This window comes from Notamacropus eugenii, chromosome 3, assembly GCF_028372415.1.
Source record: "Notamacropus eugenii isolate mMacEug1 chromosome 3, mMacEug1.pri_v2, whole genome shotgun sequence".
In the NCBI taxonomy this organism is placed as follows: domain Eukaryota; kingdom Metazoa; phylum Chordata; class Mammalia; order Diprotodontia; family Macropodidae; genus Notamacropus; species Notamacropus eugenii.
This window is the reverse complement of record NC_092874.1, coordinates 225544842-225567375: the sequence shown is the minus strand read 5'-3', so window position 1 is coordinate 225567375 and position 22534 is coordinate 225544842. Positions and strand designations below refer to the sequence as shown.

The window sequence follows — 22534 nt, the reverse complement described above, 5'->3', positions numbered from 1 at the left end:
TCCACCTACAGTGCATTAGAATCCCTATTTTCCCATATCCCCTCCAGCATTTGTCATTTTCCTTTTTGTCCTCTTAGTCAATCAGATGGGTGTGAGGTGGCACCTCAGAGTTGTCTTAATTTGCTTTTCTCTAATTATTAGTGATTTCGAGCATTTTTTCATATGACTGTTGATAGTTTGATTTCTTCTTCTGAAAACTACTTGTTCATATCTTTTGACCATTTATCAACTGGGGAATAGGTCCTATTTCTATAAATTTGACTCACTTATTAATATATTTGAGAAATGAGGCATTTATCAGAGAAACACTGTAAAATCCCCCCTCCCACTTTTCTGTTTTCCTGCTAATTTTTTCTACATTGGCCTTGTTTGTGCAAAAAAATATTAAATTTCATGTAATCAGAGTTATCCATGATCCTCTCTATTTCTTATTGATCATAAACTTCCCTCATTCATCGATCTGATACGTATTTTTTTCCATGCTCCTCTTATTTGCTTATGCTCTCACTCTTTATATCTAAATCATTTCTCCATTTTGACTTTATCTTGGTATACAGAGTGAGATGTTGGTCTATGCTTAGTTTCTGCCAGAGCACTTCCCAGTTTTCCTAGTAGTTTTTTTTTAATCAAATAGTAGGTTCTTAGAGGGCAGAAGTGTTCTGCTCAGGTCTGGAGTGAATACCAGGGCTAGATTATGTTGGGGTTGGGAAAGGTGCTGAAATGTACCCACATGTTGATTTCATTAGAATTTTGCTTTTTAGGAAGATCTACTTTACTGCATATAATTTAATTCTGACTGTTTAATAAATATTTATTAATAAAAAGAGTAAAGAGTAGATAAAATGGCTTAATTCACTTTCTTTCTCAACTAACAATCCTACAGCTTTAGGTTGGCAGTTCAAACCAAGGCACCCTTATTTACTCGGTGCTAGTCTTCAATAATTGTAAGATCAATTCTTTATTGATTGATCATCCCCTCTCAAACCCAAACCTATAAACTGACCACAGAAATCATAGCCTTTCAGATCCATTCCTAGATGCAGAGTGCTGATCTAGACCTCTCTTTTGTATCTGTCTTCAGCAGGCTAATCTTTCAGCTCTAGTGATAAATGCTTTATGATTCACACCTTCACTATTCCCTCCTGTTCCAGTTTCTTTCATCTGTAAAATGGAGATAATATTAACACCCGCGTCTCAGGGTTACTATGAAGGTAAAATGAGTGATATTTCTAAAGCACTTTGCAGTTTGCAACACAGCAAACTTTTAAATATTCCCATTATGGTTTGCCCATAGCCAAGCTTTTCAATTTCATATTGATACTGATATTTCCTCTTTTAAAGTAACTCTAATTAGCTTTATCACCAACTTCATAAGAGAAGAAAGTTTGAGAGACTTTCCTTTTCAGTGAAAACTCTATTGGAAACTGGGTGGAACTCTGTGGCTGAAGGCCTGCAATCAGATGCTGGCTCCCACTATCACTACCGTCATGAATTGGGTCAAGTCAATTCACTGCTTTGTCCTCGTCTGTAAAATAAGGAACTTGGGTTAGAGAATCTTCAAACTTTCTTCCATTCCTAGGTTCGAAGATCCCAACTCTTTACCTTAGGGAAGTCATGAAGGAGATTTTCTCGGAAGGGTAGCTCTGCTGAGTAATGATTGTCTCTATTTTATTGACGTTGAGAATTTGAGGTTAAGGTCTTGACAACAGCCTCCTCATATGGTGTCATGGGGTGGAGCCAGGATTAAAACAGAAATCTTCAAAAGTGCTCCAAGAGCTTAGAAGTAATGAAGGAAATATGGCAAAGGATGGCAAGCCTAGGTTTTTCAGTACTAGTAACTGAATGGTGAAAAAACAACACAAGCCAGTTAAATAAGGAGGTGCTTTGGCAAGTTTTGTGATCTGCCCATGCATCACTCTCACCTTCTCACTTCCCTCTGGCTATACCACTGTGCCGAGGGATGAACAGTAGCAATAGGATGCAAATAATGACATTTGGGTTGTTGTTGCTGGGCAGCTCTCTGTCCAAGAGCTTAGCTGGGTCACTGGGAGGTGGCAAGAGTTGGGGATGGTGTTGTCCATCTTTGTTTGTTTTGTAACAGCATCTGATGTGTCAAAGGAGACTGGCTCAGCTCTCTCCCTCTCCTCTCCAAGGCTATCTGCCCAGAAATTGATCAATTTTACTTCTCTAAAGAGAGCAGGGAACATGAAGAACTGGCTCAATGGGAGGGATTGACAGCATGGAGTGGGGGTGAGGGAGTGTTGTGGAAGCCAATGGAACCATTTCACAATTATCTGATTCCCTGATGGAACGTGTCTGTCTTGATTAATGACATACTTGTACATTCATTAGATACACATTCCTTAAATACCTACTGTACACAAGCACTTTGCTAGGCACTGGGAGAGAAACAAAGTTTGTTGTTGTTTAATTGTTTTCATTTGTGTCCAATTCTTCTCTGTGACCTGATTTGGGATTTTTTTGTCAAAGACACTAGAGTGGCTTGCCATTTCCTTCTCCTGCTCATTTTACAGATTAATAAAATAGCCTAAGACAGATACATAAAGAGATGTCTGGAGAAGCCCTCAGTATCTAGGAATGGGTCCAAAAGGCGATGATGCCTGCGATCATTTTATGGGTTTGGGTTTGAGGATTTACTTTCAAGAGGGGTTTATCATCCCTTAAAAGAATTGATCTTACAATTATTGAAGACTAGCACCAGGTAGATAGGAGTACCTTGATTTGAACTGACAACCTAAAGCTGTAGGATTGTTGGCTGAGAAAGAAAATGATATAAACCATTTTATCTACTCTTTACTCTTTTTGTTAATAAATACAAGAACTGAGGCAAACAGGGTTAAGTGACTTGTGTAGGGTCACACAGCTAGTAAGTGTCTGAGACCAGTTTGAACTCAGGAAGAGGAGTCTTCCAGACTCCAGGTCCAGGACTCTATCCACTGTACCCACCTAACTGCCCAATAACAAATCTTGATTACTGACATACTTGTATGTTCATTAAATACACATTCCTTAAATACTTTCTCTATGCAAGCACTTTGCTAGGCACTGGGAGAGATACACAGTTTAGTTAGATATAATTTCTACCCTCATGGAATTTATAATCTAGTAGGGATATGATAAAATAGAATATTGATATGATATGATGTGATATGCTATGATATATGATGTAATATAAGAAAATACAACACAATCCAACACAACGCAGCACAATATAACACAATATGACAACACAACACAACATAGTATAGCAGAGCATAAGACAGCACAGCACAATATAACATAACATGATATGATATGATATGATATAATATAGTATAATATAATATAATCCAAGCTGGTATAACACATTATGTAACATAATGTGATAGATATAACATTACATAATACAGTAATATAATACATTATAATATAACATGACATGATACAACATATGACATAATATTTACATTATAAATATAATAGATAAGTATGGATAACTATAATACACAATATTGTAGGGTATCACAGAGGGGTATACTTCTTGAAATGTGAGGAGAAATAACTTTACTAACAAGTGGGTGCTTCATAACAATGAAGCACAACAAGCTTTTTAGAAGCAGCTACTATGTGTAGACCTCTGTACTAATTGCTTAAAAGGTGCAAAGTTTAGATAAGATAGACCTCTGCCTTCATGAAGCTTGAAGTTCAGAGGAGTGGGGGAGAAGTTCGAAGAACAGGTTATTCTCTGACTTCAATTTGCAAGAACAGTGGTGCTCTCCATTGATGGGAAAATTTCCATTTTGCGATTTTTGTCTTACTGCTGAAATCATAGATACAGATCAGAAAACATGCTTTATGGTTTCAAAGTACTTTTTTGTCTCTTTTAAGCCTTTAGGCAGTCCTACAAGGTGGGGAGATCTTACTGTCATGCTGAATGATGGTGGAGGTGGAGTGAGAACCTGGGTCTCCTGGCTCCCATAATACACCTTCTTTCTTGAATCCACCCTCATCCCACTTGGTATTCCTTGTGTCTCTACCCCCACCCACAACATTTCTCTGAGGCACCTCCCTTTATTCCCCTTTGGAATGTGCTCAGGGAGCTCAGAGTGATTTTAATATCAATCTGAAATGGTCTTGAATAGAAAAATTCAGCTTTTCCTCTTTGACTCTCCTATCTCCCCTAAATTTCCCTAGAGTTGATACTTCCCATAACTAGAACATTATGGTGTAGAACAAAGAGTCCTGGATGTTTATTAAAAATATTTCCCTCACACCTCACAAATCAGAGAACTTGGGTGGAAATCATGGCTCTGACAATTAACTACTTTATGTATAATAATGATAGTTAGCATTTAAATAGTGCCTTAAGTTTGCAAATCACTTAACACATATTATCTCATTTGATGCCTGCGACAACCCTGGGAGGTAGGTGCTATTATTTCCCCCATTTTACAGATGAGGAAACTGAGGCAGACAGAGACTAAGTGACTTACCCAGGGTTGTACACCTAGTAAGTGTCTTAGGTAGGATTTGAATTCAGGACTTTATGACTTCAAGTCCACTGCTCTATTCACTGAAACATCTAGCTAGGAAAGTATAATGCTTTCCTTCCCTGCACCTTAGTTTCTTCATCTGCTAATTAAGGAATTTGGTCCTTTTCAGATTTAGATCTTTTAAAGAAACATTTTTAATATTTTATTTTAACAACTTGTTGCATTACAGCTGTTATTAGAACTCCAATAACAATTCATATTTCTATAGCACTTTGAAGGTTACAAAACACTTTACTTACAACAACTTTTGTTGTAAGGGCTGTTATTATCACTGTTGTGTTCAAATGAGGAAATTGAGGCTTAGTGAGATCAAATGACTTATTTAGAGTTACACAATGAATGTCAACACTGGGGTTCCAGGGAGCCTGGCAGGACTTTTCAGGATTCTTTGAGTTTAATCCTCTCCGTCTCCCCCCCTACCCCCAAACAATCCTAAAATCACTCAAGGGAGAGGGTTGGCTATCTATTCTGACTAGGATTAAGTCTGGAAGCTCTATTTTAGCTCCCTTCCTTAAGTCCTTCCTTTGTGCCTGAACTTAAACCTTTCTGTATGTAATCAAAGCTTGTTCACTTTTGTTCTTCTCTCTATGGAAAGGGAAAGGATGAAAGGAGAGAGGAGATAAAAAGAAAAACTAAAGAATAAATGGCCTCACAAAAATCTAAAAGATGTCCCTGAGAGTTTGGAATCTGGAGGTGATGGCTACTATAGGAATGAGTATCAGTACCATTTCTTTCTTTCTTTTGTCTTTTCTTTTTCTCAATTATATGTAAAATTTTAAAATATTCATGAAACAAATTTTGAGTTCCAAATTCTCTCCCTCTGTTCTTTTCTTCTTCCTTTGATATAGATTATACATGTGAAGTCATGCAAAACATTTCCATATTAGTCATGTGGCAAAAGAAAACAGAGATCAAAAATTAAAAAAAAAAAGAAAAAAATAAAGTTTAAAAAAAGGTATGCTTTGATTTGCAGTTGGATTCCATCAGTTGTTTCTCTGGAGTTGAATAGAATTTTGGTTTTTTACTATGAATCCTTTGGAATCATCTTTTGTTTTATTTCTCAGGATAGCTAAGTCATTCACACTTGATCATACAATATTCCTGGTACTTTGTACAATGTTCTCCTGGCTCTGCTTGCTTCACTTTGCATTCATGAAAATCTTTTCAGGTTTTTCTGAAAGCATCTTGCTCATCTTTTCTTATGGCACAGTAGTATTCCATCAAAATCATATACTGCAGCTTGTTTAGCCATTCCCCAATTGATGAACATCTCCACAATGTCCAGTTCTGTACCACCACAAAAAAGAGCTGCTATAAATATTTTTATATATGTAAGACCTTTCCTCCCCCTCTTTTTCCCCCTCCCTTTGGGATATAGATTACTGGTACTGTGCAAAGGGTATGCACAATTTTATAGCCCTTTGGGTATGATTCTAAATTGCTCCCTGGAATGGTTAGATCAGTTTACAACTCCATGAACAGTGCATTAAGTGTTCCAATTTTTCCACATCCCCTTCAAAACTTGTTATTTACTTTTCTGTCATATCAGGCTATCTGATAGGTGAGAGAGTACCACAGAGTTATTTTAATTTACATTTCTCCAATCAACAGTGATTTAAAGCATTTTTTCATACGACTATGGATAGCTTTGATTTCTTCTTCTGAAAATGCCTGTTTGTATCCTTTAACCATTAATCAATTGGGAAATGACTTATATTCTTACAAATTTGACTCAGTTCTCTACATATCTGCAAAATGAGGTCTTTATGGGAGAATTTACCTCTTCTCCCCTGCATTTTTTGCCTTTCTTTTAGTTTTGGTTCCATAGTGTGTGCAAAATATTTTAATTGGATGTAACCAAAATTATCTATTTTATAACCCGTAATGCTCTCTATCTCTTGTTTGGTCATGAACTCTTTCCTTATCCATAGATCTAAAAGATATATTTTTCCATGCTCCTCTAATTTACTTATGACATCACATTTTATGTATAAATAATGTACCCATTATGACTTTATCTTGGTATACAGTGTGCAATGTTGGTTTATACTTCATTTTGCCAAATGGCTTTCCAGTTTTCCCAGCAATTTTTGTCAAATAGTGAGTTCCTGACCAAAAAGCTTGGATAATCAGGTTTATCAAACACTAGACTACTATAATTATTTATGCTATGTGTCTATTCCACTGATCCACCATTCTAGTTCCTAGCCAGTGCCAGATTATTTTGATGATTACTGCCTTGTGGTAGAGATCTGGTGCTGTTAACCTTCCTTTACAATTGTTTCATTGATTCCCTTGATATTTTTGATCTCTGGTTCCTCCAGACAAATTTTGTTATTATTTTTCCTAACTCTATAAAATTTAAGCTTAAAGGGTATGGCACTGATTAAGTAAACTAACTTAGGCAGAATTGTCATTTTTGCTATATTATTTCAGCCTACCCTTGAACAATTGATATTTTCCCAATTGTTTAGATATGACTTTATTTGTGTGAAAGTTGTTTTGCAATTGTGTTCATATAATTGCTGAGTTTGTCTTAGCAGGCAGACTCCCAAGTAGTTTATATTTTCTCTCTGAGTCTATGTTTGTCCTTCGTTTTTGAAGAAGACAAGACATCAGAGAAATGATGACATGACTTGCACTTAACTTTGCTTTGAGTGAGGGAGGGCTGTGCAAGATCACTAGCCTCACTTTTCTCTCCTGAGACATCTGGATCTAATGACCAGATGTTCATCAGGATGACTGGAGAAGGCCCAGGATGCAATGGGAGGCCTTGCCTTTTCAGGAACTCACTTAGAGTGAGGTAAGGTCATTCAGTGAATAAGTCTTTCTAAGAAGTAATCAGGGAATGGCCCTTTTAATGAGCAAAAGAAAAAAAAAATAAGTAAGTCAAGCTAGGAGGGAAAGAGCAACAGTTACAATTGATAATCACTCTGAAGCCAGGAGGGTCCAGAAATTAAATGGAGTCTTCTTTCTATCTCTTCCCGTTGGGTATGATTGGTAGTATATAGAAATACTGACGATTTCTGTGGGTTTATTTTATATCCTGCAACTTTGCTGAAGTTGTTAATTGTTTCAACTAAGTTTTTAGTTGATTCCCTAGGTATCATCACTTGCAAGGAGTGTTGGTTTTGTTTTCTCATTTCCTATTTTAATTCCTTCAATTTCTTTTTCTTCTCTCACTGCAATAGCTGGCATTTCTAGTACAATATTCAATAAATTTGATGATAATGGGCATCCTTATTTCATCCCTGATCTTATTGGTATTGATTTTCTAGCTTATCTCCAATACAGATAATGCTTGTTCATAGTTTTAGATAGATAATTCTTATTTTAAGGAAAGAGCTATTCATTCCTTTGCTTTCTAGTGTTTTTAATAGGAATAAGAATTTTTAATAGGAATGACTTCATTTTGTCAAAAGCTTTTCCTGCATCTATTGAGATAATCATATGACTTTTGCTGTCTTTGTTATTGATATGGTCAATTATGCTGATAGTTTTCCTACTATTGAACCAGTCCTGAATTTCTGGTATAAACCCCACCTGGTCATAATGTATAATCTTTGTGATATATTGCTGTTATCTCCTTGCTACTATTTTATTTAAGTTGCTTGCATTAATATTCATTAAGGAAATTCATCAACGTTTTTCTTTCTGTATTTTTGGTCTTTCTGATTTAGGTATCAGAATCATATTTGTGTTATTAAACGAATTTGGTAGGATACCTTTGCCTATTTTTTCAAATTGTTTATATAGTATTGGAGTTAAGTATTTTTTGTGTTTGGTAAAATTCACTTGTGAGGCCATTTGGTTCTGGGAATTTTTTCTTAGGAAGTTCATTTATGACTTGTTCAATTTCTTTTTCTCTTTAAGCAGTCTATTTCCTCTTCTGTCAATCTGAACAATTTATATTTTTGTAAATATTCATCCATTTCACTTAGTTTGTTAGATTTATTGGCATATAATTAGAGACATAAATTTTCCCTTAAGTACTGTTTTGACTGTATCCCATTTTTCTGTATGTTGTCTCATTATTTTTATTCTCTTTAATGACATTATTTATTGCTTCTGTGATTTGTTCTTTGATCCATTCATTATTTAGGGATTATTTAGCTTCTAAGTAATTTTAATGTATGTTTCCACAAACCCTTTATTGAATGTAGTTTTATGTGTTATGGTCTGAAAAGGATGCATTTAATATTTCTGCTTTTCTGCATTTGGTTGTGAGGTTTTTATATCCTAATATCTGGCCAATTTTTGTGGAGGTGCCATGTACAGTTGAGAAAAGGTTTTTCTATTTCCATTCAATTTTCTTCATAGGTCTATCATATTAACATTTAAAAGATTTTGTTCTTCTCCTTAACTTTTTTATTGTTTATTTTATGGTTAGATTCCTTCTAGTTCTAAGAGAGATAAGTGGAGAAGTGTTTTGCTTCTGACCACTGCCCCTTAGTTTGTCCTCCTTTCTATCAGCTCCCCACCCCCTATATCTTATGTTCTAACAATAACCCTTTCCCTCATATTTTCTACTCACTTTTAGTTCCTCATTTGGCTTTTTGCCCCAATCTTCCAGAATATGCTCTGCCAAACCCCATTTCACATTTACTCAGACTTATGTCTCTGTGAGGTGTCAGGATTAAGTCATTCTAGGCTTCGATGGACAGGTGTCTTCCAGTCTTAGAAATCTCAATTTTGAGGGAGGAGAGCAGAACTCTACTAGAAGACCATGGATTGCTCAGGTGTATGTGTGGTGGGGAAATTCTGTACTCTCTGTTCCCTTGCTGGCTTTTGACTCAGCCCCTTGACCTGGGGATCAGAGGGCATTGTTGTATACTTGAAAGAAGTCATCTTACCCCATGCCTCTGTGTCATGGCTTGCATTATCTTTCAGTCCTTATAAAGGACCATAGATTTTGAGCTGGAAGTCTTCTTAGAAGTCGCTAAGTAGAACCGTACCACTTTATAAATGAGGAAACTGAGGCCCATTTAACTGAGGTTAAATGATTTGTCCAAGGTAAGTAGCAGAACTTGGAATTGAGCCCACATTTCCTGACTCCAAACTTAGTATTCTTTCCATTATACTATGTTACCATTGAACCCCAGTTCCTTTCTCCCCACTGCACTAGCACTTATAGCTTACATGCCTAAGGCCCATGAGGAAATCAATTCAATTGGTAGAGGAAAGACTCACCTCTTTTGTCAACTGGGGCAAGTTTGGGGTGATTAAGCTATGAAAGCAAAGCTATTTGGGGCCAGGGGATTATCTCCGAGGCGTGTTTGGGAACCTAGAACTAACTTATTAACTTGGAGGCAAACCAAACCCTTTATGACTCTTAGCTAATTACCTGCCTCTCCTACCACCAAGCCTCGCTTCTTATCGGTATATAAATGCCAGGCCCCACTGGCATTTCTATCCCTCAACCTTATACTCTTCTCTACCCTTCCTTGAGAAGTTCTTTATCCATTCGCCATGAACAGACAAGTTTGCAAGTCCTCGGGCAGTGGGAGCCAGGGATTCTCTGGCCGCTCTGTGGTAGTCTCTGGCAGCAGCCGCATGAGCTGTGTGGCCCGCACAGGGCGCTCTGGTGGAGGATCCTGTGGGTTCCGTAGTGGGGCAGGTGGCTTCGGCAGCCAAAGTCTCTACAACCTGGGTGGCAACAAGAGCATCTCCTACAGTGTGGCTGGTGGTTCCAGGGGTGGGTCCTTTGGCTATGGTAGTGGACGCAGCATCTGTGGAGGTGGCTTTGGAGGTGGTTTTGGAGGAGGCAGGGGAGTAGGAGGTGGCTTTGGAGGGGCTGGTGGCTTTGGAGGGGCTGGTGGCTTTGGTGGCTTGGGTGGCTTTGGAGGAGCTGGGGGTTTTGGTGGCTTTGGAGGAGCTGGGGGTTTTGGACCTGGTGGTTTTCCTGGTGGGATCCAGGAAGTGACTGTCAACCAGAGTCTCCTGCAGCCCCTCAATATGGAGATCGACCCCCAGATTGGGGCTGTGAAGACCCAGGAGCGGGAGCAGATCAAGACCCTCAACAACAAGTTTGCCTCCTTCATTGACAAGGTGAGGGGGCCTCCATTGTGCCCAAAGAAGTGCTGTTGTTTGTGATGATGACTTATGGGAGGATATCCCAAGAATGGTGGCCGTGTCACGAAGACAAAGGCCTTGAATTCTTTTCTTAATTCTGTCATGATACATTGTGTGACTTGGAATAAATAGCTTACCTCCTCTAATGCTTTTCTTTTTTTCCTCACATATAATCTGAGGGAAGGATTATTGTTGTGGTCTTACTCTATGACATAAGGTGGGGATAAAGGAGATAGGAAGTAAAAAAGGCATTGAGGTATGGGGAAAGAAAAGAGTTGAGAAATCCAATCTTACAGTTACATTTCCAACATTTATGGTGAACAATATACCTACAGATAATCAAAATCTCACCCGCATTTGTTCGTTCTTGCAGTGCATTTTCATATCTTTCTTTGCCTATAGGCTTATCTTCCTTATGTTATGAGTTGGCTAAAGTCAAAATGAGCTTACATTTTTTTAAAGTAGTGGTTCTCAGACTTTTTCATGGTAGTAGAACTCTTCAGTTTAAAAAAACACCACCAACATTGGCAGAACTCTTGTAATTACATCCTCTAAAATTGTTACATTTAATGCACAATTAAGAAACATCATAAGACTCATTAAAAAATTCTAGCAAACTTTGGGTGTTTCATGTTTCCTTGCTGAACAGTTTGAGAAACACTCTTTAAAGGCACAGAAATGAATAGACATGGATGAATATGACGGATGTCATGGAGAAGTCAGTTCTGGACTTAAAATTAGCCCTGAATAATCCAGAAACTGGATAATGGTGACTAAGCTTGTAGTTGTGGAAATGCATAAGCATGACTGAATCATTTTGTTACCTTTCTTGCTTTTACTCCTTAGTGGAATTGACAGTGATGAAAATTTTCAGAATCCAAAGACCTTCCATTCTGTGATGCCTTCTCCTCAGTGAGAACTTTGGATTTTTCTTTAATTGTAGAGGAGAAAGAGGATGATCCAGATGGAAGGCCTGGGTTGGTGCTAGAGTCATGACTAGCCTTAAACAGAGATATCTGGGCCAATTCCTGTCCATCCGATATGACATCTTGTCTCTCCTGATGCAGGTGCGGTTCTTGGAGCAGCAGAACAAGGTTCTGGAGACCAAATGGAACTTGCTCCAGCAGCAGGGTGTCAACTCTGTCACAGGCACCAACAACCTCGAGCCCCTCTTTGAGAGCTACATCAGCAACCTTCGTAGGACTTTGGATGTACTCCAGGGGGAGCGTGGGAAACTGGATGGAGAGCTGAGGAACATGCAAGAACTGTTGGAAGACTTCAAAAAGAAGTGAGTGCTCCAAACCTGTCTTGGAAGATTGGCAGCGAGGTTTTTCATTCCTCTTAACTGAATTTTTGGTTAATATATTTAGATTGATTGATATATTAAAATATGGCCAACCGGGGATTTGACCCCAATTAAACACCAAAAAGCTTGGCTCTAGAATATAGAACTAGGAATAAGAAGTAGAAATTGCAGAGATGAAAACTTAGGCTTGATGAAATAAAAAGCTCCCTATTAGAGCTGCCTCAAATGGAATGTGCTGTCCTGGGAGGCAGCATTTCCCATTACTAGGGGGCTGCAAGAAGATACTGAGTAATACTTGTTGGAGATCTTGTAAAGAGGATTCTTGCTCAGGTATGGATTGGATTAGATGGTCTCTAAGGTTCCTAACATCCAGGGTAGAATGATCCCACAAAGTAAAGGGAGATTTCTAATAAACTCTACTCCTGGGACTCTTCTGGGTTGGGGAGAGAAAAAAGGGAGGTCAATTGTTTTTGGAGCTTTTGGAATAGTCTAGCCACCTGGCTTCTTAAGGATGGTTGGGTTTATTTTGATGAGGTTATTCCTAAGGGATGATAGCTCTCAAAAGACATAACCTTTTCTTCTTTCTGTAGTAATATCCCCAATTCCCTATGTTTTTAAGAGACAACATTGTACAGATTATGGAATTTGGAGTCAGGAGAACTGAATTTGAATTCCAACTCTACTACTCACTACCCTTGTGATTTGGGCAAATCACTTGTCCTCCCTGGGCCTCAGTTTCCTCATTGTAAAATGAATTAGAATATTTGTAAAGTCCCTATGAGTTTTCAGTCCTATGTTCTAGGAAGTTATCCTTCCTCGAGCTTAGATTTATGAGGAGCAGAAGGATGAGGTTCAAGAAGGGAAGAATCTCCTTTTGTTGAGAGAGAGAGAGAGAGAGAGAGAGAGAGAGAGAGAGAGAGAGAGAGAGAGAGAGAGAGAGAGAGAGATTGTGCTACCTCTGGAGTTTCTTCTACCTTTTTCTTTTTACCCCTGAGATGTCACTGTCCAATTGTGTGTCTTTTTATTCTACAGATATGAAGATGAGATCAATAAGCGCACAACTGCAGAGAATGAGTTTGTTGGGATCAAAAAGGTGAGAGAGACAGGACTGGTTATAACCAATATTCTCTTCTTTGTTGTCACCCTATAGCAGATCAGTTAGCAACGTCTTAGGGTTTGTCCATCTTCTTTTACATAAATGGATCCTGAAGGGGAAAGGTTCTTTATAAGGGGAAAAAGACATTTTGACAAATAGGGTTGTTGCTATTTTTAACAACAATATCAATATGCTATTTATCAACAATCAATACATTAATTAATAATGAATATATACAATGCTAATATAGCACAGTGCATAGAATGCCAGACCTGAAGTCAGAAAGACTTATCTTCTGGAGTTGATATTTGATCTTAGACACGTAATAGTGTGACCATGTGCAAGTCACCAGTTTGCCTCAGTTTCCTCATCAGTAAAATGAGCTGGAGAAGGAAATGGCAAACCACTCCAGTATCTTTGCCAAGAAAGTCTCAAATGAGCTCACAAAGAATTGGACATGACTGAAACAGTTGAACAACCACAAAAATAAACATTGGACATTGTTATTAAAAGTCACCAATTATAATAGTAATAATGTAGATTTGCACATGTTAGAAATCTTGAGGAGTTTGGTAATAACAGTAACTAATTTCTCTGTAAACCAAGGGTCCTTAAACACTAAAAATGTTCTGACAACTGTATTTCAATATAATCTGTTTCCTTTGTAAACCTTTGTGTTTTATGCATTTTAAAAGCATTACTCTGACAAGGATTTTGCACATAGATTCCTAGGTGTCTATGAACTCAGATGAGAAAAATTACATCTTTATCTTAATATAATTGGTTTCTTTTTTAATCATATGTGTTTGAAATGCATTTACAAAATTATGCATGCATGCACAATGCATTGAAAGGATTGAAAACATGAGGCACATATGCATAAGGGAAAGGAACAAATATTTATTAAGCACCTACTATGTGCCAGGCATTGTGCTAAGCATTTTACAAATATTAGCCCATTTGATTCATGCAACAACCCTGTGAGGTGGGTGCTATTATTATTTCTCTTTTATAGTTGAGGAAACTGAGGCAGACTGAAGTGACTTGCTCAGGATCACATGGCTAGCAAGTTTCTGAGGTTGAATTTGAACTCATTCATAATGTATTAAGTGTATTTAAAGATCCTAAAAAGTGACCACAGACTTCCTCAGACTTCCAAAAGGGGTTCAGCCCACAAAAGAGGTTAAGAAACCCTGCTTAGTGCTTCTAAGGCTTTTAAAACGCTTTCCTTTCAACAATCCTGTGAGGTGTGTTATACAAGTGTTACGATTCTCATTTTGCAGATGAAGAAATTGAGGTGGGTACTGGAAAGAGGTAATGTAGCATAGTGGTTAGAAGACCACATTCGGAGTCAGAAAGATGTAGGTTCAAGTCCATGCTATCAATATGACCTAAATTCTAAAGAAAGGTTTTTTAAAATTATGAATGGAATAATTTAATGGAATTATGCTTCAAATCAGAATAACAGCCAGAGTTGGACAGCCCTAAATGATGTTTACTTTGGAAAAGGTCATTCATTAAGAAGAAAGTACACACTGGGAGAGGGAGTACTGAGTCTGAGGGGGTAAATCTCTGTGTTCCTGTTCTTTCCCCCAGGATGTTGATGCTGGTTATATGAACAAGGTTGAGTTGCAGGCCCGTACAGACAGCTTGACAGATGAGCTCAACTTCCTGAGAGTTCTCTATGAGATGGTAAATTCCCTTCTTCAATCTACCTCAAGAGTTCTGTACATCTTCCCTCAGGCACCTAAATTCAGTTTCTTGTCAGCACCATGGAGAGGGCAATGATGATCTGACCTTCCTGGGCATGTGACCTTCACACATTGCCAATGATGTTTAAATAGTAGTAGCTTTAGAGAAAGACTGCTTAGCTGCTTTCTTATCATCCAAATTTGATTGGCTCTTAGTGGTTTCCTCAAATGCTTTTTTCCTTCCTCCTCATTCTCACTCTAGCCCCTGTTGCATCTGTTCTTCAACTCCTTCCCTGGCCTACACCACCTGAGTCCTCAGCCTCCCATTCCCTATCCACACACAGAAAACCCTGGGGATGAGGGAAAAAAAGATTCCATTTCTATTGGTCCTGCTGCCTGAGTTCCATTGACCCACAAGTCAGATTTCTGTCAGGCCTTCCCTGTCTTTTCATGAGATTGAATAAGTGATTTCTTTATGTGAAATAATTTGACATCTTGACAGTTTTCCAGATTTCTTTAAAGTTTGCAGCCCGGTTTCCTTCAAACTGAGACCCAACCCCAAATTTAGGCCTTATTTCTGTCTTCCTCCTTCTTGGCATGGTCTTTGTGGTATCTCTTCTTGTTTCAACACTGGATCTTTCCATTTCCCCAACCCCTGTGGCCTGGGGGTGGGTGAGTGACCATTTCTGTTCTACAGGAGTTGTCTCAGATGCAAAGCCATGTCAGTGACACCTCTGTGATACTCTCAATGGATAACAATCGCTGTCTCGACCTGGACAGCATCATTGCTGAGGTCAAAGCTCAATACGAGGAGATCGCCCAGAGGAGCAAGGCAGAGGCTGAGGCTGCATACCACATCAAGGTAAGTTTTCCTGTAGTCCATCTCTCCATTTCTCCCCTTCTTCCCCTCATGGAGAAGTATGTCCAGCATTAAGCTGAGAGTACCTTAGCCTTAATACAATTTATATTCATTTACATGCCAGCTGGGAGAGCTGCAGACCACAGCTGGCAGGTATGGTGACGACCTGAAAACCACCAAGAGTATGGTCATGGAACTCAACAGGATGATCCAGAGATTGCGGACTGAGATTGAGAATGTCAAGAAACAGGTGAGATATAGCTCTGCAAGCAGGGGCTGGGTTTGAGACTTCTCCAATGTTCTGAAGACAGTGGGGCAATAATGGGATACGTGTTGGGTTCAGATTAGTAGAGGGAATATTTGGGCTTTTTGAGGGAGAGGGAGAAGCAACTGGCTACTTCTACCTCATTTTTAATCTTTTCTCCTTATAACATATCATGGGATTTTATAGGTTCTGGAATTTTTTTGTAAATAGTGTTTTTTTCCCCAATTACAAGTAAAGATAGTTTTCAACATTCATTTTTTTAAAAAATAAGATATTGAGTTCCAAATTTGTATCCCTTCCTTTCTCCTCTTTCTTCCTGCCCAATATGGCAAGCAATCTGCTATAGGTTATACTTGTGCAGTCATGGTAAACATATTTCCATGTTAGTCATATTGTGGAAAAAGAAACAGAACAAAGGTAAAAACCAAGAAAAACAAAAACAAAAAACGTAAAAATAGAATTCTTGGATCTGCATTTAGATTTCATAGTTCTTTCTCTGGGTGTGGATAGTATTTTCTGTCATCTGTCTTTTTGAATTGGATCATTGTATTGCTGAGAAGAGATTAAGTCTATCACAGTTGATCATTGCACAGTGTTGCTGGTTCTGCTCACTTCATTGAATTCAGTTCATGTAAGTCTTTCAAGGTTTTTCTGACACTTCCCCCTCATCGTTTCTTACAGCACAATAGTATCCTATTACATTCATATACCACAACTTGTTCAGTCATTTCCAAATTAATGGGCATCTCTGTCAGCTTTTGACCTTCCAGATGTTCCTTCTGATGTAATGAAAGGGTAAAGTCAATGTCTGCTACAGACACCAGGATACACTGGAATGGTCCAAAGAATCCTGGAAAATCCCTGGGATGGGAAAATGACCCCCTTGTGGCAAATAGCCAAGAAAACATCTCACCAGAGGGAACATCTAGGAGGTTAAAAGTTTCCAGAGCCTATAAAATATTATGGTCAGTTCTTCAGAAGACCTTCTTTTGGGCATTGTACAAGTCTATAGCTTTTTGTTTAGTTCTCATGAAGGATGCCACTTCACAAGAAGGACATGATGAGTATAAGGTGCTTTTTTTTGAACAGATTATCAAATAAAGCCAAGGAGTTACTAGCCTAGATTTCTCCAGCTTGTGGAAGAAACTTGGCTTCCCTACCTTTAGTGCACATGAATCATGATGACCCATTTGTAGAACTGGCTGCTGTCTGTCTCCACAGTGTGTGCCCTTGAGGATTCTTCCTTAGGGGAGATAAGGACATTGGAAGGGCAATAAATATCCCTCTAGGAGAGACTGAGATTCATTCTATTCACTCTGCTAACCCTTCCTCCACTGTTCTCCTTCCTTCAGAATGCCAAATTGCAGGCAGCCATAGCTGAAGCTGAGCAGCGTGGGGAGCTGGCCCTCAAGGATGCCCAGGCCAAACTTCAGGGATTGCAGTCTGCCCTGCAAAAGGCCAAGGATGACTTGGCCCGCCTGCTGCGGGACTACCAGGAACTGATGAATGTGAAGTTGGCCCTGGATGTTGAGATTGCCACCTACAGGAAGCTGTTGGAGGGCGAGGAGTGCAGGTGTGCAACTGGAGGGACAAAACCTTGGCTGGCTTGGACTTCATAATCGTTTCTATTAACATTCGCAACTGGGCTTTGCTGGAATTTCCATTTCAGTGAGGGAGACAGAGCATAAACAAAAAATATGAAAGCATTTTTCTAGTGCAATATAGAGAATAACCGTAAAGGGCTTAGCACAGTGCCTGGCATGTAGTAAGTACTACATAAATGTGTTTCATGCACACACACATATGCACACACAAATATACATATGGATATGTTTTATATTTTGTTGTTTGGGGTTTTCTTAGCAAATATATTGGAGGGCTTTGCCATGTCCTTCTCCAGCTCATTTTACAGATGAGTAAACTGAGGCAAACAGGGTTAAGTGACTTGCCCAGGGTCACACAGCTAGTGAGTATCTGAGGCCAGATTTAAATTCAGACCTTCCTAACTTCAGGTTTGGTACTCTATTCACTGTATCACCTAGCTGCCCCATATGTATTTATTATTTCATATAGTATTGTATCGTATCATATCATATCACATTATATCATGTCATATCATATTACATTATTCTAGTGCATTACATTACATCACTTCTATTCTATTACATTGTATATTATATTATGCTATAATATATTACATATAAAGGTATCATGGTATAGTAATTATAACACATACCATTCACAATGTGCTTTAAGGTTTATAAAGCACTATACATGTGTTATCTCATTTGATCTTCACAACAACCCTGGGAGGTAGATGTTATTATTAGACTCATTTTGCAGATGAGGAAACTGAGACAAACAGAGGTGAAATGACTTATTCAAGGCCACACAGCCAGTAAGTGTCTGAAGCAGAAGTGAAATTTAGGTCTTCTGACTCCAAGTTCAGTATTCTTTTCCAGTTGCCTCTGATAAGTAGCAAGAGCAAAGATCTTGGAGTCAGCAGAGACCTGGGTTGGAATTGTGACTTGGAACCTTGCATGACTTACCTCACAGGGTTGTTATCCTGCCCTAGACAGTTGCCACCTGTGAGATCCTGAGCAAGTTACTTAACCTTCAGAGTCTCTGTCTTCCCATCTATAAAACAGGGATAATAGTACCTATCATATGGAGTTGTTGGAGGAGAAAATATTGGGTGTCTGCTTTTGATTCTTTGCTCCCCTTTGCCTATTGGGTTTTAGGGGAATTGTGGGAATAACTTTTTCTTTCCTTCTTTCATTTCCTTTTTAGAATGTCAGGAGAGTGCCAGAGTGCTGTGAGCATCTGTAAGTATTTCTTTTAAAGAGGCTTTACTCTGATGGTGAGAGGAAGATAAAAGAGAAAAACAATTCCTACTAATTCAGGTTACCTTATCAGCCTTCCCTATTTTTCTTGAGTCACTAAGATTGTGTCTACTTCAGTCTCTTGGTTTAGGGTCCAACCCATAAGACTGTTGGGAATTCCTGTACCATTTTGGAAGCAGTTTTGTCCTAAGGACCACCTCTCACTAGAGGCTAGTTTCTAGAATTCTCAATGTTTTGGCATCCTAGGAATTAATGCCTTTTGTCAAATGTTGAGCAGGAGACAAGTTGGATGCTCCAGCAACATTAGGAAAGCCTGTCAGAAATGAATCTGAGCTCATATTGGTCTGACCAGTCACAGTCAGACACATTGAACCTTGACTAGCGTGGTGAGGTCATTTTGGTCCTCTTTGAGAATGAAGGGCAACAACCAACCATATGATCAGAGACTCTCCAAGAATAGGAAAGAACTTCACAGATCATATGGTACAGTGGGAAGGACACTATTCTGAATGAGAGGACCTGGGGTCAAATCTCCCTTCTGATACTTACTGCGATCTTGGTCAAATCACTTAACCTCCATCTGTAATTGGGAAAATTGGACTCATTGGCTCCTGAGGTCCCTTTCAACTTTACAGCTATGATCCTATGTGTCTGGGGGAATAGCTTTTTTATAGTCTTTCTCATAAGGGAGTCATCCAGGCTTCTGAAGAACTTCAGAGGTGGCTTCCTAAGGTATTTCTGTCAATTGACCTTTTACAATCCTTTCCCATCTGCCATCTCCTTTTATCCTTATAACTCCTTTGGGAGAGAGAAAAGAAGAGAAGAAAAGCAGAATTCATATTCTACCCATATAACATTGACAATAAGGATAGAGTTAGGATTTATATCCAGATTTCTAGCTTCCTGATCCCTTGGTTGAGCTGGGTGTACATTTTTTTCCTCCAGCCGTGGTGAGCAACGTTACTAGCAGTAACACCAGTGGCAGTCTTGGTGGAAGCCGTGGCAGCTTTGGAGGAGGAAGTGGAAGTTTTGGTGGTACCAGCAGCAGTGGCTATCTCAGTAGTGGAGGCAGTGTTTCTGGGAGCCGAGGAGGTGTTTCTGGGAGCCGAGGCAGTTCTGGTAGCAATTTAGGTGGCCTTCAGACCTCTGGAAGTGGAGGATACAGCTCTGGAAGAAGTCTCCAGACTTCTGGAAGTGGAGGATACAGCTCTGGAAGCAGTCTCCAGACCTCTGGAAGTGGAGGATACAGTTCTGGAAGCAGAGGCAGTTCCAGCGTTCATGTGTCTCAGACCAGCTCCAGCCAGCGCCGCAAGTAATTTCACAATGAACAACAATCCTGCACCTCACCTGGCTTGATCCAATCATCTACCTTTATTTCCTTCCTTTTCTGCCCGACATCATCTTTAATTCTCTACTCTTCATCAACAAAATGTCCTTGGCCTTCCCATCAAACACCCTAGGGAATGAATTCTTCCCCCCCTCCCCAAGTCTCTTAGGTAGCAATGAACTTTCAGCTTGTTTTCTCCCTCTTATATATAACCAGTTTTAGCTAGACTTGTCAATTGGTCTTGAAAGCTGGATCACTGTGGCCAATCAAAAATTAAGAATGGAGATATCTCTGAAGGAACCTTGGCAATGTCAGTCTTTTACCTCTAGCCTGTGCCAGTGCTATGGCCCAGCACTGATACTGGGCCTTCACAGTCTACCCTGCTTCCCTCTGGGTTTTCTCTATATCTTGGAGTCAATGGTCCAAGTCAGGAACTTTTTAGAACCTTCTGTGGTGGAAAGTGACTTTCCCTGGTTTCTAGAAACATAATGCCACAGTCACTCTGGGTGTTGGGTTGGAGTGCTGAGTGGATAAGATCTTTTGACTACCAATTGCTGTGGATGTCATGGGCACTGCCACTTCTCCTCAACCTGTCTTCTTGGCTTTCTCCTTGTGTCCACAATGCCCTGGGCTTCTCCTTTGCTTGGCAAAGAGCATTTTGCACTTTCTTACTTCAATAAACAGCACAGTTTCATAGCCTGGTTGTTGTCTGTCTTGGACATTTTCACAGAATCACAGAGTTGGCAGGGACCTTCATAGCCATCTAGTCTAATATGTACCTCAAGATGTAACATACCTACCTGATAAGAAGTCATCCTGTCTCTACAGTTATCCCTCTCACATCATGGGGGTTAGGAGCATGGGGTTAAGGGTTAGGTTAGCTCCTGTGATCTGGAAAATCCACATAAAAATTTTTGGCCCTTTTTTTGCACCAGAGAAGAGGACTGAATTTTTTCTTTTTCTTTTGTGAGATGTTTATAGTACCTTATTGTAAAATTTGTGTTAAGTATTTTTCTGCATCTTTTGCTCTTCAAATGCCATCTGCAGCTTCCACAAAACTTCCCCCAAATTTCCATTTAATTTCTTATAATAATCTGCGAAATATCGAAATGACAATGAGGAAAAGTGCAATGTGGAAGGGATAACTATATGAAGATGTCCACTGCGGGGAAACTTGTCGAGGTGGCTTCTCATTACTTTTTTTTGAGAAAACCCAATAGGGTTTTCTAACAATAGTTAGAGACTTTTTCCTTGGCATCAAGCCCAAATCTGCTTCTTTGTAAGTTGAACCCATTGTTTATGGAGGAGGAGACAGAAATTCTTAGGCTAGTAGATCATGGAAAGATCTGCTACTTCTCATTTTACCATTAGAGCCTGACCTTGCCATAAAGAATTCACTCCTTTTGAGGATCTCAAGTATGTTTCTCTCAGGAGGGCTGTAGAGGAGATTGCCTCTGGTATCGCCCTAGGTTAAGAGGAACTAAGCTTAGGTATATAGCTTTGGAACTTCTGGGAAACAGTGTGGGAAGACTGTGGGTGGGACATATATATATATATATATATATGTATATATATATATATATACATATATATATATATATATATATATATATATATATATATGTATATATATATATATATATATATATATATATATAAACACCTGTGGCAAACCTCTTCACCATGGGGTCACTAGAATAATTATCTTGGTCCAAGGTTCTCTGTGCATCCTACTCAAAAATCATATCATGAGCCTTCTTCAATGGATTTGCCTTTTCTGTAGTCAATGAAAGGACACAGTCAGTTCAAAGAAAGTAATTCAATGAAATAACATCATAACTACATAGAACATTCTTCCTATAACCAAATATGCATACCCTCTGTGGAGAGAGTAAGCATACTGAGTGATCATGTAATGAGGGTGCGTGAGGGACACACATATGGGGGTTACATAAAGTCATTAATTTTTAGTTGAAAGGGACTAAATTTTTTTCTTAATATATTTTTTCCCCAATTACATGTAAACATAGTCTTCAGCATTCATTTTGTAAAATTTTGAGTTCCAAATTTTTCTCCCTTCCTCCCTCCTCTCTTCACACTCCAAGACTGATACGGATTATGCAAGTACAATCACGTTAAACATATTTCCACATCAGTCATATTGTGAAAGAGGAATCAGAACAAAAGGGAAAAACCATGAGAAAGTAAAAACAAAAAACAAAAAAAAAAAAGAGAAAATAGCATGCTTCCATCTGCATTCAGTCTTAATCAGCTCTTTCTTTGAATGTGGATAACATTTTCCATCGTTGAGTTCTTTGGAGTTGTCTTGGATCACTGTATTGCTGAGAAGAGCTAAGCCTATCATAGTTAATCACCCTACAATGTTGCTGTTACTGTGTACAATGTTCTCCTGATTTTTCTGACTTCACTCAGCATCAGTTCATGTAAGCCTTTCCAGGTTTTTCTGAAATCTGCCTGCTTGTCATTTCTTATGGTACAATAGTATTCCATTACATTCATAT

At 38.9% G+C, this 22534-nt stretch overlaps 1 protein-coding gene across 1 annotated transcript; it reads left to right on the top strand.

Annotated features, from left to right (window-relative positions):
- The first annotated feature begins 5386 nt into the window (after positions 1 to 5386).
- On the top strand, positions 5387 to 20708 carry LOC140534114 (keratin, type II cytoskeletal 3-like). The gene is made up of 9 exons (XM_072654758.1): positions 5387 to 10601; positions 11693 to 11913; positions 12964 to 13024; positions 14624 to 14719; positions 15416 to 15580; positions 15702 to 15827; positions 17195 to 17415; positions 18633 to 18667; positions 19631 to 20708. The coding sequence occupies exons 1-9, from the start codon at positions 10023 to 10025 to the stop codon at positions 19999 to 20001; spliced, it is 1875 nt and encodes a 624-aa protein (XP_072510859.1). The 5' UTR covers positions 5387 to 10022; the 3' UTR covers positions 20002 to 20708.
- Positions 20709 to 22534: the final 1826 nt, after the last annotated feature.